The sequence below is a fragment of the Mobula hypostoma genome, chromosome 3, assembly GCF_963921235.1.
Source record: "Mobula hypostoma chromosome 3, sMobHyp1.1, whole genome shotgun sequence".
NCBI lineage: Eukaryota > Metazoa > Chordata > Chondrichthyes > Myliobatiformes > Myliobatidae > Mobula > Mobula hypostoma.
Window position 1 is genome coordinate 229,125,436 of NC_086099.1, and position 18,537 is coordinate 229,143,972.

Genomic DNA, 18,537 nt, shown 5'->3' on the forward strand with positions numbered 1-18,537 from the left:
GCTAGAAAATGAATCTCAGTGTGTTCGTGTTCGTGTTCGGGTTTGGGTTAGGGTACACCTCTGATAACAGATTCACTTCGAACTGTGAACTTTAGAGAGGGTGCAGAGGAGACTTACCAGGATGCTCCCTGGATTAGAAAGCATGTCCTATGAGGATAGTTTGAGCAAACTAGGGCTTTTCTCTCCGGAGTGAAGGAGAATGAGAGGAGACTTGATGGAGATGCACAGGATGACAAGAGGTACAGACAGAGTGGACAGCCAGAGACTTTTTCCCAGGCTGAAAATGACTTATACAAGAGGGAATAATTTTAAGATGATTGGAGGAGACGATAGTGGGGATGTCCGAGGTAGGTTTTACACAGAGTGATGGGTACATAGAACCCCTACCAAGGTTGTTGGTAGAGGAAGATATATTAAGGACACTTAAGAAACTCTTAGAGAGGCACATGAATGATAGAAAAATGTAGTGTTATGTGGGAGGGAAGGGTTGGAATGATCTTACGGTAGGTTAAAAGGTCAGCACAACATTGTGGGCCAAAGGGCCTGTACTGTGCTGTAAAGTTCTGTTTTAACCAGAGGTTTATACGGTTGAACCTGGCTTTGTCTGTTCTCCAGGGCTGCCTGCCCTTTTCCTGCTGTGTGATGTGACACAGCCCACCTCGTGTTACCCTGCATCTGACCCGCAGGACCAACTTTCAGCAGCGGCCGCCACAGACTCTGGGTGAGACGGTGGTGTGAAGGTGTCAGTGGAGACTCACCTAGCCGGCCATGGTTACAGGCCTCATGCAGGGGCGTCCAGCCAGCGTTGTCTCGCTCATTCAGTGGGTGGCCCTGGCAACGGAGAATCAACACGTGTGATTCGTGCTCCCCCAAACTCTCCAGCACAAGAACAACCCCCCCCGCCTCATTCAGCCATCCACCCCACCCCCAGAAACACTGCTCCGCTCCACTCCTCACCAACCCAACCAAGCCCCTTCCCAAAGAAAAGCCTACAAACACCACCACACCCCACCCACACACCCATCCCGCACCCTGACCCTTCACCAACACTGTCAGTATGTCACTATCACAGTGTGACCCTCCCTCAGTACCACCTCTCCCACAGTGGAACATACCTGCTGGATGAGGGTCCTGGCCCTCTGGGTGTTGCCCCGGATACAGGTGATATGCAGCGGCGTCTCCCCCTTTGCATTCCGCCTCCATTTCTGGTAACCATGGACACAAAGCCAGTGTCAGACGGAGCGTGGCAGGGAAACGCACCTTAACCCCTGACATTATGATCTTCAATACCACCCCTCCCACAGTGTGACCTCCCTCGGTACCATCCCTCCCACAGTGTGACTCTCCCTCGGTACCGCCCCTCCCACAGTGTGACTCTCCCTCTGTACCGCCCCTCCCACAGTGTGACCCTCCCTCTGTACCGCCCCTCCCACAGTGTGACCCTCCCTCGGTACCGCCTCTCCCATAGTGTGACCCTCCCTCGGTACCGCCCCTCCCATAGTGTGACTCTCCCTCGGTACCGCCCCTCCCACAGTGTGACCCTCCCTCGGTACCGCCCCTCCCACAGTGTGACCCTCCCTCTGTACCGCCCCTCCCACAGTGTGACCCTCCCTCGGTACCACCCCTCCCACAGGACGTTCCTGCTGGAACTTGTGTACCCGAGGGGGGGCTTTTTCCACCCAGAGGCTGGTGCAAATGGAAAAAGAGTTGCCAGCGGAAGTGTTGGACACGGGCTGAATTGCAAAATTTTAGAGAAGTTGGATAAGTATTTGGATGTGAGGGGTATGTGGCTCAATGAGAGTTAATAGCAGTGTGTGGGATAAAGGTTTGGCATGGACCAGACGGGCTGAAGGGCTTGTTTCTGCACTATGTCTGTCCAAGCGTCACATTGCTGCGACCACTAACAAAACTGCAACGGTAGGCGATTTTAACCTTCCTAATACTGACAGTGACTGGCACAACGATCAGAATCAGGTTTTGTATCAGCGGCATATTTTGTCAGATTTGTTTTTTGGGGTGGGGGCAGCAGTACATAGCAATGCATAATTATAAAAACTAATAACAAATATACTGTATATTAATAAATTAAATAAGTTGTGCAAAAAGAGAGTTAAAAAAAGTAGTGAGGTAGTGTACATGAACTCCAGTGTGGATGGTCCCGAAGCCAGCTGTGACAGAAGCTCCAAAGACCTCATCCCCGTGCACAACAAAGTGAGAAAGATCGGGTGAAAAACACAGAATACTAAAAAAACCATAAAAATGAAAAAAAAAAGTCAACAGTCCAAGTCCACATCCAAAACGCGGGAAAACCTGGGCAACGCTCTCCCTCTCCATAGCAGAGTGATCTCACCCCACTGCCACATGATTGGCTGATTAGTTATTTGCATGAACGAGCAGGTGTACAGGTGTGCCCTAATAAAGTAGCCATTGAGTGTGTAGAGACGCACAAAATCGTGAGGGGTGTGAAAGTGTGAAGCTGCACTGTGTGCCGGAAATCCAGAATTTGAGGACACAGTTTTAAAGCAAGAGGGATGAGATTTAAAAGGGTCCTGAGAGGCAACTTTTTTATTTGGAGATACACTGCTGACTCTGACTTCTTCCAGAGGATGCCGGGATTGAACTCTGAACTCTGACACCCTGAGCACTGATGGCGTCATGCCCTCGTGATCACGCAGAGGGTGGTGTATATTCAGAACAAGCTGCCACAGGAAGTCAGGGCAACACCAACACAAAATGTGGGAGGAACCCAGCAGGCCAGGCAGCATCTGTGGAGCTGACTAAGCAGTCAATGTTTCTGGCCCAGGCCCTTCACCAGGACTGCATGAAAGATCTCGCCCTAAAATCCTGACTGCTTATTTCTCTCCATAGATGCTGCCTGACTTGGAGTCATTCTCATCCAGAACGTTGACAGACAACGGAGCCGGTACCAGTCCCTGAGACACACCACCGGTCACGTGCCTCCGGTCAGAGAATCGTCTGTCCCTTACCACTATCTCACTTCCCCTGCACAACGAAAACCTAATCCAGTTTACTGCCTCATTTTGAATGCCAAGCAACCGAACTTTCTTACCCGACTTCCCATGTGAGACCTCGTCAAAGCAATTAGTGTGGGTTGCTCAAGAGTTTCATGATCTGCAGAATCTCTCATGTCAATACTGGAGGAAGTGGTTGAGCACATACAATTACCCCTGTGGTTCACCATAATAAGTCGCAGATACATCAGTGTACAAAGTTCAAAGTTATTATCAGAATATACATATGTCACCATTTGCAACTCTGAGATTCAGATTTTTATGGGCGTTCATAGTGAACAGCAGAAACACAATAGAATCAGTGGAAGACTGCACCCAATGAGTCGGCCAAACAACCAAAATGCAAAGGTCAGCAAACTGTGCAAATACAAAAAGAAAAAAAAAAATCAAAGTAATAATAATAGATGAATAAGCAATAAATATTGAGAACATGAGGTGAAGAGTCCTTGAAAGTGAGTCCATAGGTTGTGGGAACAGTTCAGTGTTGGGGTGAGTGAAGTTGAGAGAAGTTACCCCCTCTGGTTCAAGAGCCTGATGGCTGAGGGTAGTAACTGCTCCTGACCTGGCAGTGTGGGTCCTGAGGCTCCTGTACCTCCTTCCTGATGGCAGCAGCGAGAAGACAGCATGACCTGGGTGGTGGGGGTCCCTGGAATTGGTGGTGTGGGTACTTCTCTGAAGCTACAACAGGACGAGCATCACTTGTGAAATTGGCAAAGGAACGGCAAACGGGATTTCATCCAGACACCTGCAAAGTGATGCATTTTGGGGCAGAGTGTACACAGTGAATGGCAGGGCTCTGGGGAGTATTGTTGAACAGAGTGATCTGGGGGTACAAGTTCAAGGCAACATGGGGCAGTAGCTTTACAGTGCCAGTGACCTGGTTACAACTCTCTCTGCTGTCTGGTCAAAGTTTGTGCACTCTCTCCGTAACCGTGTGGGTTTCCTCCGGGTGCTCTGGTTTCCTCCCACATTCCAAAGAGGTGCAGTGCAGTGAGTTGTGGGCATGCACACCAGTGAGTCGGTGCTGGAAGCACGGTGACACCCGTGGGCTACTGTCAGCACACTGTTGGACTGCGTGGTCACTGACACAAAATGACGCATTTATTTCACGACGCATAAAGCTAAACTCTCACCCTCTCGCCGCATGTCAGCAACACGCAGGCAGGGGGTTCACAGAAAACTGTCACCAAAACTTTGTCCTTCAGCTTGTACTTAGCCCCCAACAGCAGAGTCTGCAGACTCTTGTGGAGGGGACAATCCCAGGTATGAGGGGTTGGGACAGTTTTCCCTGGAGTGCAGGAGGCTGAAGGCCTGTGAAATGACAAGGGGCAGAGATAAGGTGGACGGCAAAGTCTCCAGCTGATGCCGGACTGTGCACATCTATGCTCAGGTCATTCTACAGATGCAGAGTAGAGAGCGTCCTGACAGGCTGCATCCCAGCTTGGTACGGAAACTGTACTGCGGTGGACAGGAAGGCTCGCCAACCGGTAGTCCAAACTGCCTGGCACTCCACCAGGACCAGCCTACCTGCCATCAGGGACACATATACAGAATGGCACTGAAGGCTGAAGGCCTGTGAAATGACAAGGGGCAGGCCAGTGACATCATGAAGGATCCCACCCACCCTGTACACTGACAGTCAACAGAGACACACCTCAGGGGTGTGTGCTTAGCCCACTGCTCTACTTTCTCTACACCACAACTATGCGGCTCCGCACAGCTCTAACGCCATCTATAAGCTTGCTGACGATACAGACATTGTTGGCAAAATTTCACACGGTGATGAGAAGGCGTACAGGAGTGAGATATGTCAACTAGTGGAGTGGTGCCACAGCAACAACCTGGCACTCAACGTCAATATGGCGAAAGAGCTGATTGTGGACTTCAGGAAGGGTAAGACGAAGGAACACATACCAATCCTCAGAGGGATCGGAAGTGGACAGAGTGAGCAGTTTCAAGTTCCTGGGTGTTAATATGTTTGTGGATCTATCCTGAGCCCAAAATTTTGATGCAGCTACAGAGAAGACACAGCAGAGGGTGTATTTCATTCGGAGTTTGTGGAGATATGGCATGTCACCAAAGACACTCGCAAATTCCTACAGATGTACTGTGGAGAGTATTCTAACCGGCTGCTATCGGGAGGCTACTGCACAGGATCGAAATAAGCCGCAGAGAGTTGTAATGTCAGCCAGTAGCCTCCAGCGTATCTGGGACACCTTCAAGGAGTGGAGCATCAGTAAAGGCAGCGTCCACCATCAGCGACCCCCGTACGCAGGCTACATCCTCTTCTCATTGCCACCATCAGCGAGGAGGTACAGCAGCCCAAAGACACACACTCTAAGTTTCAGGAACAGCTTCTTCCCCTCTGTCATCAGATTTCTGAATGGACAGTGAACTGATCAACACTATTTCACTACTTTTTTATTTCTATTTTTGCACGAGCTATTTAATTTAACTATTATATACATATATTTTTTTTACCTTAACCATGTTTTTTCTATTATTATGTATTGCATTGTACTAGAGAAGGCATCTTACTACTTGGGGTAGAGAGAGGCAAGACTGCGCAGGTGCATGATGTGTGATGTCAGCCAGTAGAGAGCAGGAAGAGTTTAAAAAGACCGCCATATACAGCGGGCAGTGGAGTGAGAGGGCTTTGGCTCAAACGGGGCTTAGGCGAAGAACTGATTCGCAGAGATTCACAGATAACAGCCTTCGACTTCCCCAGCGGGCTCTTCCCTTTCTCCCGTGGTCCTCTCCCGCTAACGTCGGTTGCTCTGACGTGGCAGGTGAGCTCAGACCTGTGCCGTGCTCCTCCTGTGCCAGGTGGGAACGCAGGGAGGCTGACAGTGTCCCTGAAGACTACGGGTGCAGGAAGTGTGTCCAGCTGCAGCTCCTGATAGACCGCATGGCGACACTGGATCTGCGCATGGACTCACTTTGGAGCTTCCGAGATGCTGAGAATATTGTGGAGAGCACGGTTAGTGAGCTGGTCACACCGCAGTTTACGGATCTAAGGAAAGATAAGGAATGGGTGACTAACAGGAAGAGTAGTAGCAGGAAGGTAGTACAGGAGTCTCCTGCGGTCATCTCCCTCCAGAACAGATATACCACTTTGTAGTCTGTTGGGGGAGATGGCTCATTGGGTGAGGGCAGCAGTAGCCAGGATCATGGCACCGTGGGTGGCTCTGCTGCACATGAGGGCAAGAAAAAGAGTGGCGGAGCTGTTGTGGTCGGGGATTCCATGGGAAGGGGAATAGAGAGGAGCTTCTGTGGCCGCAAACGGGACTCCCGTATGGTGTGTTGCCTCCCGGGTGCAAAGGTCAGAGATGTTCGGAGAGGCTGCAGGGTATTCTGAAAGGGGAGGGTGAGCAGCCAGCTGTCGTGGTGCATGTAGGTACTAACGATTAGGAAGAAAGCCGGATGAGGTCCTACAAGCTGAATTTAGGGAGCTAGGAGATAAATTAAAGAGTAGGACCTCAAAGGTAACAATCTCAGAACTATTGCCGGTGCCATGTGCTAGCCAGGGTTGGAATAGCAGGATAACTAGAATGAATATGTGGCGTGAGTGGTGGTGCAGGAGGGAGGGTTTCAGATTCTTGGGGCATTGGAACTGCTTCTGGGAGAGGTGGGACCAGTACCGTCCGGACAGTCTACATCTGGGCAGGGCCGGGGACAATGTCCTAGGGAGATTGTTTGCTCGTGCTGTTGGGGAGGTTTTAAACTAACATGGCAGGGGGATAGGAACCCACACAGAAAAGAAGAGGGAAGTGATGCAGAGACCAAAGCTAGAGTTAGTGAAGAAAAAAGTAAGAGTAGAATGCATAGAAGTAAAAAGCAAAAATCGCATAGGTCACTAGATTCTAAAAGGACAATGAGTATAAGGGCACTTTATCTAAATTATTAGAAACAAGGTTAGTGAACTTGTGGCACAGATCAGTACCAAGGCACATGATTTAGTGGCCATTACAGAAACCTGGTTGCAAGGTGGAGATGACTGAGAATTAAATATCCAAGGGTATCAGGTAATACAGAAAGATAGGCAGGAAGGCAGAGGAGGTGGGGTGACACTCTTGATTAGGGATGAGATCAGGGCGATTGTGAGAGACGATATAAGATCTACGGAGCAGAATGCTGAGTCCATCTGGGTAGAGTTTAAGAATAGTAAAGGGATAAAAAAATCACTGGTGGGAGTTGTCTATCAGCCACCTAATAAAAATAACGCAGTGGCAGAGGCGATTAACCAAGAAATAACTGAGGCTTGTAAGAACAGAACGGCAGTTGTCATGGGGGATTTTAACTTCCACATAGATTGGGTGAATCAGGTTGGTCAAGGAAGTCTTGAAGAGGACTTCATAGAATGCATCTTTTATGGCTTTCTTGAGCAGCATGTTAGTGAACCTACAAGGGAAAATATTATCTTAGATCTAGTCCTGTGCAATGAGACAGGTAAGATTAATGATCTTGTAGTCAGGGATCGTCTTGGAAAGAGTGATCATAGCGTGATTGAATTTCGCATACAGATGGAGGGTGAAATAGTTAGATCTAAAACTAGTGTATTATGCTTGAACAAGGGAGACTACAAAGGGATGAGGGAGGAGTTGGCTAATGTGGATTGGGAGCACAGGCTATTTGGTAGGACAGTTGAGGAACAGTGGAATACTTTCAAAGAGATTTTTCACAGTGTTCAACAAAAGTATATTCCAGTCAAAAGTAAGGACAGTAAGTGTGGGGAGTATCAGCCTTGGATAACTAAGGAAATAAAAGATAGTATCAAATTAAAAACTCGTGTACAAAGTCACAAAGAATAGTGGCAGACTGGAGGATTGGGAAAACTTTGAAAAGCAACTAAACAAGAAATAAGGAAAGGGAAGATAGAGTATGGAAGTAAATTAGCACAAAATATAAAAACAGACAGCAGAAGTTTTTATAAATATATAAAGCAGAAGAGGGTGGCTAAAGTCAGCATAGGTCCCTTGGAAGACAAGAAGGGGAAATTGATATTGGGTGATTAGGAAATGGCTGAGGCATTGAATGACTATTTTCTGTCGGTCTTCACGGTGGAGGACACGTCTAATATGCCAAAGAAGAATGTTATAGACGAAATGGGAGGTGAGGACCTCAATAAAATCACTGTCACTAGAGATAGTGATGAGCAAACTAGAGGGTCTGAAGGTAGATAAGTCCCCTGGACCTGATGGGATGCATCCCAGGGTGCTGAGGGAATTGGCAGGGGTTATAGTAGACGTGTTGGTAATCATTTATCAAAACTCTCCAGGCTCTGGGCAGGTCCCGGCGGATTGGAAGACAGCAAATGTCACGCCACTAAAAGGATGTAGGCAAAAGACGGGCAACTATAGGCCAGTTAGCTTAACATCTGTAGTCTGGAAAATGCTTGAAGCTGTCATTAAGGAAAAAATAGCAGAACATTTAGAAAGGAGTGGTTCCATTAGACAGACGCAGCATGGATTCAGAAAGGGCAGGTCCTGTTTGACAAACTTACTGGGGTTCTTTGAGGACATAATGAGTGCAGTGGATAGAGGGGAACAGGTGGATGTTGTATACTTAGATTTCCAGAAGGCGTTTGATAAGGTGCCACACAAGAGACTTATAAATAAGATACGGATGCATAGAGTCGGAGGAAGTGTATTGGCATGGATAGTGGATTGGTTAACCAATAGAAGGCAGGGAGTTTGTATAAATGGGTGTTTCTCCGGTTGGCAGTCGGTGGTGAGTGGGGTGCCGCAGGGGTCGGTGCTGGACCCGCAGCTGTTTACCATTTACATTGATGATTTGGAAGAGGGGACTGAGCGTGGCGTAGCAAAATTTGCTGATGACACCTAACTGAGTGGAAAAGCAAATTGTACAGAGGATGTGGAGAGTCTGCAGAGGGATATAGATAGGTTAAATGAGTGGGCCAAGGTCTGGAAGGAATAATAGAAGAGCAGATTATTATTTAAATGGTGAAAGATTGAAGCATGCTGTTGTGCAGAGGGACTTGGGAATGCCTGTGCATGAATCGCAGAAAGTTGGCCCGCAGGTACAACAGGTTATTAAGAAGGCAAACAGAATGTTGGCCTTCATTGCCAGAGGAATTGAATTCAAGAGCAGGGAGGTCATGCTGCAACTATACAGGGTACTGGTGAGGCCGCGCCTGGAGTACTGTGTGCAGTTCTGGTCTCTGTACTTGAGGAAGGATATACTGGCTTTGGAGGCAGTGCAGAGGAGGTTCACCAGGTTGATTCCAGAGATGAAGGGGTAAGCTATGTGGAGGGATTGAGTCACCTGGGACTATACTCTCTGGAGTTCAGAAGAATGAGAGGGGATCTTATAGAAACATACAAAATTTTGAAAGGGATAGATAAGATAGAAGTAGGAAAGTTGTTTCCATTGGTAGGTGAGACTAGAACTAGGGGACATTGCCTCAAGATTCGGAGGAGAAGATTTAGGACGGAGATGAGGAGAAACTGTCTTTCCCAGAGAGTGGTGAATCTGTGGAATTCTCTGACCCGGGAAGCAGTTGAGGCTTCTTCACTAAATATATTTAAGATACAGTTAGATAGATTTTTACATAGTAGGGGAATTAAGGGTTATGGGGAAAAGGCAGGTAGATGGAGCTGAGTTTACAGACAGATCAGCCATGACCTTATTGAATGGCGGGGCAGGCTCGATGGGCCGGATGGCCTCCTGCTCCTATTTCTTATGTTCTTATGAACTGCTGCCGCAAAGACAACAAATTTGACGAGATATGCTGATGAATTTAAGCCTGATTCTGACTGACAGATTGTATGTCCCACTCCTGTCGAGGAGGGTACATAACATCCACGCCAGGACCACCAGACTCTAAAACAGTTACTTTCTCCAAGTAGTAAGGCTGATCAACACTTCCACCCACTAATTCAACTCAGCACACCCCCAGTCGCCACTACTTTATCGTTTCCTGTCACCTTACCTACAGACACTCCTGTGCCAGCGTCACTTTACGGACACACAATCAGTCTAGGTACAGTACAGAAGCGATCTGATGTGTTTGGGAGGTTGGTGCTGCACAGGATCAGAGAAAGCTGCAGGGAGTCGTAAACTCAGCCAGCTCCATTGTGGACACCAGCCTCCCCAGCACCAAGAACGTACACAGTATACACTACACTTACTGTAAGTTTCAGTGTATGCCAGTGATGTTAAAACCCATTCCAAATTTGAAATCCAACCCACACCCATCACCTCCACTGGCATCAGTAGGATCCAGTCAAAATCCTTTCGCTGGGGTAGAAATGTCAAACACCACACAACATGCTTTTATGGTTAGCCGGCGGGGCGGGGGGGGGGTGTGACGCTGGCACAGGAGTGTCTGTAGGTAAGCTGACAGGAAACGATAAAGTAGTGGCGACTGGGGGTGTGCTGAGTTGAATTAGTGGGTGGAAGTGTTGATCAGCTTTACTACTTGGAGAAAGTAACTGTTTTAGAGTCTGGTGGTCCTGGCGTGAGGGATAATGTTTTTTTTTTAAACCCAGAAAGTGGTTCGTGACTGGAATGGATTACCAAGGGCATTTGGAGTTTAAGATTTTTTCAGACAGACACCTGGATATGAAAGGACTGGAGGGTATGGATCATACACAAGAGGCCTGAGGTCTCCATTGCCTAGAGTCAACCATGGATGTTGTGTTCTTGCTGTCGTACGCAAACCAGTACGATATGGAGTGCAAGCTGTTGCCCGTGCAGCTGGCTCCCCCTCTACACAGGGTACTGGCGAGGCCGCACCCGGAGTACTGTGTGCAGTTCTGGTCTCCTTACTTGAGGAAGGATATACTGACTTTGGAGGCAGTGCAGAGGAGGTTCACCAGTTTGATTCCAGGGATGAAGCGGTTAACCTATGAGGAGAGATTGAGTAGCCTGGGACTATACACTCTAGGGATTGGACACGCTAGAGGCCGGAAACATGTTCCCGATGTTGGGGGAGTCCAGGACCAGAGGCCACAGTTTAAGAATAAGGGGTAGACCATTTAGAACGGAGTTGAGGAAAAACTTTTTCACACAGAGAGTTGTGGATCTGTGGACTGCTCTGCCTCAGAAGGCAGTGGAGGCCAATTCTCTGGATTCTTTCAAAAAAGAGTTAGATAGAACTCTTAAAGATAGCGGAGTGAAGGGTTATGGGGAGAAGGCAGGATCTGGATACTGATTGTGGATGATCAGCCATGATCACAGTGAATGGCGGTGCTGGCTCGAAGGGCTGAATGGCCTACTCCTGCACCTATTGTCTATTGTCTTCATGCAGCTGATGAACCCAAAGGAACGGCAGAGAGCGATAGTTTGGCACAGTGGCATCGCAGGAGTTGCCAGTCAGTGTTGAACTCAGTGTAGGACTGCCTTAGGGATGCCAGCTCCGGATATTTCCCTCAGGGTTTACTCCCGAAGCCATCCCCGTGACTGGGTATTGCCACAAAGCAGCGGAGGTTTGAGATCGGAGTTTCCCTTCTCCTAGGTGAGCAGCTGACAAGGCCCGTCTGCCCGAAGCGACTGGTTTTAAAGCATCAGTATCCCACCTTTGCCCCTTCTTCCCTCAGTAGAAATGGTTCCACTGGGCTCAGTATCTGAAGCACACGTGAAAGCCAGGAGCTGGACTTGGTTATCAGAGACTATTTGAGATGCCCACCATTGGGAGCATTTGATAGGTAGTGGGAGCTCATTTCCATTACCACCCCTGGCTATGACACTATTAAGGAACCAAAGGAGGACATTTTAAATAAATTAGTATCTAACTTGACACACATCATGGGCAGCAGATCTGCAGGGCTGAGTGCCGGGGTAGCTGCCCACACAGTGACACCGAGGTACTGTTACAGTGTAGGGAAAGCACAGAGCAGACAGACAGGCAGCAAGGTACACAGGTCACGCCAAAGCAGACTGAGGTGTCAGCACTTTTCCTTTACCGTATGAGAGGTTTGCTCCATAGTCTGGTTACAGCAGGGTGGAAGTTGTCCTTACTCTGGGGCGCGATCCGAGTCTCTGCCCGATGGAAGGGGGAGAAGGGAGAATGTCTGGGGTGGGAGGGGTCCTTGCTTCTATTGGGTGCTTTACCGAGGCAGCAGGAAGTGTTAACACAGAGTGGGATGAGCCGCCAGAGGAAGTGGTAGAAGTCAGACAATAATAACAGTTGAAAGTCACCTAGAGAGGTACACAGAAAGGAAAGGCTGAGAAGGTTGTGGGCCAAACAGCGGCAAATGGCACCATTTCAGGTGGGCAACTCGGTGTGGAGGAGTCAGTGCTGGTGAGATGGAGCTCTCTATTCAGCAACTATCTCCCCGTCACACTGACTCTTCCCGCCACGCTGGCTGCCGGGCTTCAGCTGGGGAGTCTGTGTCAGCCTCAGCTGTGTGTCAGTGTGCTTGTGCGTGCGTGTGTCTGTGTCGTCTCTGTGTGACGTGTGTGTGTGTGTCGTCTATGCGTGCGTGTGAGTGTGTGTGTCTGTGTCGACTGTGCGTGCGTGTCAGTGTGTGTGTCTGTGTCGTCTCTGTGTGACGTGTGTGTGTGTGTGATGTCTGTGTGTGTGTGTGTGATGTCTGTGTGTATGTTGTGTGTGTGTGTCTCTCTCTCTCTCTCTCTCTCTCTGACGGAGCTTGTGGTCTGTCCTTGTGTCTCTAAGTTTCTGTCTGTGTTCTGTGCCTGTCGGTTGGGCTGGGCTGTCATTCCATTAGCGTACAAGCGACAGAAGGATTTCGGAGGTAGACACACATCCCTCCCCCTACCCCTGGTCTGCGTTGGATATGGTTTTTGGCCGCTGAGGAAGCAGGCCAGACTGAACTCCCAGTCTCCCACCTCCCTCTGCTACCGCTCACCACATCTACAGAACCATGAAGAGTGGAGCGGGTGGGGCAGCAGGCATGGGTGGGGGAGAGGAGCACCACCACCTGCAGGTTCCCCATCAACTCGCAGATCGTCCTGACTTGAGAATGCCTCGCTCTTCCTTTCACTCTCACTTCCCATTACAGGAAGAAGGAAGCATTAGAGAAGGTGCAGAGGAGATCTACCCTCAGAGGATGCTGCCTGGACTGCAGAGCGTGTCTTATCAGGAAAGGCTTTTGTCTTGGGAGCAAAGGAAGACGAGAGGCGACTTGATGGAGGTGTACAAGGTGATGAGGCACAGAGAGAGTGGACAGTCAGAGACTGTTTTCCAGGGTGGAAATGGCTAATAGCAAAGGGCATAACTTAAAGGTGATTGGAGGAGAGTACAGGTGGGGAGGGGGGATGCCAGGGGAAGGTGTCATACACACAGTAAATGGAACGCACTGCCAGGGTGGTGGTAGATGCAGATACATTAGGGGCATTTATGACACTCTTAGATAATAGACAACAGACAATAGGTGCAGGAGTAGGCCATTCGGCCCTTCAAGCCAGCACAGCCATTCACTGTGATCATGGCTGATCATCCACAATCAGTACCCCGTTCCTGACTTCTCCCCATATCCCTTGACTCCACTATCACTAGGAGCTCTATCTAACTCTTTCTTGAAAGCATCCAGAGAATTGGCCTCCACTGCCTTCTGAGGCAGAGCATTCCACAGATCCACAACTCTCTGGGTAAAAAGGTTTTTCCTCAACTCCGTTCTAAACGGCCTACCCCTTATTCTCAAATTGTGGCCTCTGGTTCTGGACTCCCCCAACATTGGGAACATGTTTCCTGCCTCTAGTGTGTCCAATCCCTTAATAATCTTATATGTTTCAATCAGATCCCCTCTCATCCTTCTAAATTCCAGTGTATACAAGCCCAGTCGCTCCAATCTTTTGACATATGACAGTCCCGCCATCCCGGGAATTAACCTCATGAACCTACGCTGCACTCCCTCAATAGCAAGAATGTCCTTCCTCAAATTTGGAGACCAAAACTGTACACAATACTCCAGGTGTGGTCTCACCAGGGCCCTGTACAACTGTAGAAGGACCTCTTTGCACCTATACTCAATTCCCCTTGTTATGAAGGCCAACATGCCATTAGCTTTCTTCACTGCCTGCTGTACCTGCATGCTTACTTTCAGTGACTGATGTACAAGGACACCAAGATCCCGTTGTACTTCCCCTTTTCCTAACTTGACACTATTCAGATAGTAATCTGCCTTCCTGTTCTTGCCACCAAAGTGGATAACCTCACATTTATCCACATTAAACTGTATCTGCTATACATCTGCCCACTCACCCAACCTGTCCAAGTCATCCTGCATTATCTCAACATCCACCGCACATTTCACACTGCCACCCAGCTTTGTGTCATCTGCAAATTTACTAATATTACTTTTAATCCCTTCATCTAAATCGTTAATGTATATTGTAAATAGCTGCGGTCCCAGCACTGAGCCTTGCGGTACCCCACTAGTCATCGCCTGCCATTCTGAAAGGGACCCATTAATCCCTACTCTTTGTTTCCTGTCTGCCAACCAATTTACGATTCATGTCAGTACCCTATCCCCATTAACATGTGCTCTAATTTTGCCCAGTAATCTCCTATGTGGGACCTTATCAAAAGCTTTCTGAAAGTCCAGGTACACTACATCCACTGGCTCTCCCTTGTCCATTTTCATAGTTACACATAACAATGGAGGGTTATGTGAGGGAAGGGTTAGATCAATCTTGGAGTCAGTAAAAAGGTCAGCACAACATGACCTGTACTGTGCTGTGACATTCTGGGTTCCATGTTCGGTCACTGGGTCCTGTACCATGTCAGCTCCCTCACTGGATGGCAGTTTATCCCCACCTACAGAGGTGGCCAGAGTCTGAGGATGGGGGGGGGGTGAAAGAAGATCAGCGTCCCACTCACCATATTTCTGGGAGGCATCTGTGGCCCACATGCCAGGACTTTGTTCCTCTTCCCTGAAGTGGGATTACAGGATCAGCCAGACGTCTCCAGGAAAAGTGCAGCACAAAATGTCACCAAACACACTCACACTTCACTGCACAGGTAAGAATGGGCATTCCGACTGGGACGGAGGTGGAGAACAGGACAAGAGGGGAGGGGGGGAGAGAGAGCTTTGGAGGGAGGGAGGGGGAGAGAGAGAGGGGGGAGACAGAAGGGGAAGAGAGGGGGTGGAGAGGGGGAGGGGGTGAGAGAGACAGGGTGAGAGAGGCAGGGGGAGAGAGGGGAGGGAGGGGTTTGAGAGGGGGAGGGGCAGAGGGGAGACAGGAGGAGGGGGAAGCAGTGTTTCCTGGAATTGGACGTGAGTTTGATTACAACATTTAAGAGAAGTTTGCAGAGGTTTGTGGATGGGAGGGGTATGGAGGAGTGTGTTTGCAGTGCAGGCGGATTGAATGGTTTGCGTGGGACAAAGGGCCTGTTTCTGGTCTGAACTTTTCTATGACTACACCATGAGTCAATAGTCTGAGGGGAGATCTGTCAGAGGGTTTGAAGATTATGAGAGGCATAGAGAAGACAAACAGTATTTCTCACAGGATTGAAATGTCTAACACCAGAGAGCACGCAGTAAAGGTGAGGGGTTAAAATTGAAGGAGATGAGAGGGGCAAGTTTTTCACTCAGAGAGTGGTGGATGCCTGGAATGGTGGGAGAGGCAGATACATCAGCGACTTTTAAGTGCTGCTTAGATAGGCACATAAATGTGAGGAAAATGGAAGGAAATAGATATTATGTGGACAGAAGAGATGATTTTAGTTGGCCATTTAATTACTAATTTAATTGGTTTGGCTGAAGGACCTGTTCTTATACTGTACAGCTGTGTTCTATATCCTCCCCCTCCCTGGATGTCCCCATCGCCTCATCAACCCCCTCTTTCCAACATCCCCATCTTCTTCTAATCCCTCATTCCCACCTCATCCCTCCCTCAACCTTCCATTCCCCCTCCTCCACCCACCCTCACCTTCTGCTCTCATCATTCCCTCACTTTCTACCCTCCTCTACTGCCTCTCACCCCATTTCCTGCTCTCCCCTTTATCTCCTCTCTTCCTCTTCCCACCTGACTCCCTCCACCCTCTAGATCCCTCTCCCCCCTTCCGTACCCGTCAGTCTCCCCCACATTCCCAATTCCTCCTTTCCAGTGGCACCCCTGGGGGGGGGGAGGGGGTCACAGGCCAGCCATACCTGTTGGAGTGCGGGTGGGAGGTGGTTCTGGGAGCTCCTCATCCTCGAGGTCTGTGCTCTCCTCACTCTCAGTCTCAGTGGTGCTGTCTCCCGACTCCAGCTCCCAGAGAGGATCCAGTCGTCGCTGCATTTTCCTGAGAACCTTCCGCACCCTGTGCTGAGGGATCAGAGGAGCGGGAGAAGCAGGGGTCTCAGTGAAGAAGGACTAGCAGACACCGCCAGCTTCGGGAAGAGTTAGACCATAAGACAAAGGAGCAGAAGTCGGCCATTCAGCCCATCGAGTCTGCTCCGCCATTTTTAGTACCTGAACCTGCTAGGATAACTTCACTCAGCTCAGCTCTGCATTGGGTAGGAGGTACAGTCTCCCACCAGCCAGACCCTCCCGACCACCGAGCACATCTCCAACGTGTACAGTGACAAAAAGAGCACCTGTCCTTAAAGACCCCCGCACCATCTGGGCCGTGCTCGTTTCGTGCTCCTACCGTCCGATACGAGGTATCTACGGGGAAGGGGACTCAGGTCCCAACCACCAAATGAATAACTCTTCTGTGGTAAACTCCCCGCAAAGTGAGGAGGTGAGGTGGACTCGAGGGTCAGCCATGTGGGTGTGATGCAATGTCAGAGTGAGGTCGAAGGGAGTTGGAGATGGAGTTCGAGCAGGCGAATTGGAGAGGAGTTAGTGAGAAGGAATCGCAGGGCCCGGGAGCGACGCTGGATCAGTGTGGGTGCCGAGCTCATTTGGAAAGATAGATAGACAGACATACTTTATTGATCCCGAGCTCATTTGGAAAGGCCGAGCAGGGCTGTGGCACGGGCTGGGCGGCAGGGTCCAGGCCCAGGGCGTAGTGCTACGGCAGGGCCTGGGTCCCACGGTGGGACACAACCCTCTGTTGACCAATGAGGCAGCGTGTCGGGACTGCAGGCAAGGACTGGGCCGATTCCACTCGTCCTTCCATGACGTTTACTCCTTGCTTCGCGGCACTGAATCTGTGACACTGCTCCACCTGCTACTCGCTTCACGCCTGCGAGCTTGAAGGCAATTTGCCCCGCGGTGTGATGAACTGAGGCTGTGGGCCTACTCTGACTGTTCCGTGGATCTGAATGCTGTTGCTTGCTCTTATCGTTTACACAATTTGTGTTTTTCCCTCCCCCTCTCTCTCCCTCCTCCTCTCCCCCTCCCCTCCTCCCTCTCCCTCCCCCTCCCGTCTCCCCTCCCCTCTCTCCCCCTCCTTCTCCGTCTCTTCCCTCTCCCTCCCCTCCTCCCCTCTTCCTCCCTCTCCTTCCCCCTCCCCCTCCCTCCTCCCCTCTCCCTCCCTCCCCTCTCCCCCTCTCCCTCCCTCCTCCCCCTCTCCCTCCCTCCTCCCCTTCTCCCCCCGTCTCCCCTCCCCTCCCCCTCTCTCCCCTCCCTCTCCCTCCCCTCCTCCCCCCATCCCCTCCCCCTCCCCCCATCCCTCCGTCCCCTCCCCCTCCCCCCATCCCTCCCTCCCCCTCTCCCCCCTGTCTCCCCTCCCTCTCCCTGCCTCCCCTCCTCCCCTCTCCCTGCCTCTCCTCCCCCCTCCCCCTCCCTCCCCCTCTCCCTCCCTCCCCTCCCCCGTCTCCCTCCCTCCCCTCTCCCTCCCGTCTCCCCTCCCCCTCCTCCTCTCCCCCCTCCCCTCTCTCCCCTCCCTCTCCCTCTCCCTCCCTCCCCTCTCCCCCTCTCCCTCCCTCCCTCCCTCCCCTCTCCCTCCCCTGTCTCCCCTCCCCCTCCTCCTCTCCCCCTCCCCTCTCTCTCCCTCCCTCCCCCTCCTCCCCCCCCCCGCTCTCTGCTCTCTGCCTCTTCACATTTCGTGTTGGTCCTTTTTTTAAAAAAATCGGGCTCTTTCATATTTCTTGCTTTTTGGCAGAGGAATCTCAAGATTGTACAATTTATACGTACTTTGATAATAAATATGCTTTGAACTCAACCATCAGGCTCCTGCACCGACCTGGATAACTTTTTATAGGGGAGTAGCGCTGTGCTACAGAGAGCTAGAAATACCGACAGGCAGCCGAGACCGGTTCATTCACACTCCGCGGCACTGCATCACGCAGTTCCCTTCCCGCCCTCTCCGGGCGGGAAATGACGTCAGGCTGTCCCGCGCGCGCGCCATTTTGTGAGCCGGTTCGCCTGCGGAGAAAATGGGTCGCCACATAACCACCCTCCCAGCCAATGTCCACAGTCAGGATCAGTCTCTGCTTGGGCAGTCTGCCCCTGCGCCGCGGTGCCTGAACCTCCACCAAGTCTACAAGGGCCGGTTTGAGTGGGTCCACCGTGAAAACCTCCTCTTTCCCCCAATGTCCAGAATGTACGTGGACCCGTTGTTCCTGATCACCCTGAGCGGCCCCTCGTACGGTCACTGCAGGTGCCCGGTGTGCGCCCCTTCATACCAATACAAACTCACAGTTCT

The 18,537-nt window shown here is 50.5% G+C and overlaps 1 protein-coding gene across 2 annotated transcripts in view; it reads right to left on the reverse strand.

Moving 5' to 3' along the window:
* LOC134344604 (tonsoku-like protein) overlaps positions 1 to 18,537 on the reverse strand; it is a 163,330-nt gene that overhangs the window by 76,680 nt on the left and 68,113 nt on the right. For both annotated transcript variants that reach the window (XM_063044700.1, XM_063044701.1), the window contains 4 exons: positions 16,112 to 16,268; positions 14,839 to 14,891; positions 1,116 to 1,205; positions 759 to 831 (listed from right to left, as the gene is read on the reverse strand). In XM_063044700.1, the coding sequence (XP_062900770.1) occupies positions 759 to 831; positions 1,116 to 1,205; positions 14,839 to 14,891; positions 16,112 to 16,268 (373 nt within the window). The remainder of the gene's footprint in view (positions 1 to 758; positions 832 to 1,115; positions 1,206 to 14,838; positions 14,892 to 16,111; positions 16,269 to 18,537) is intronic.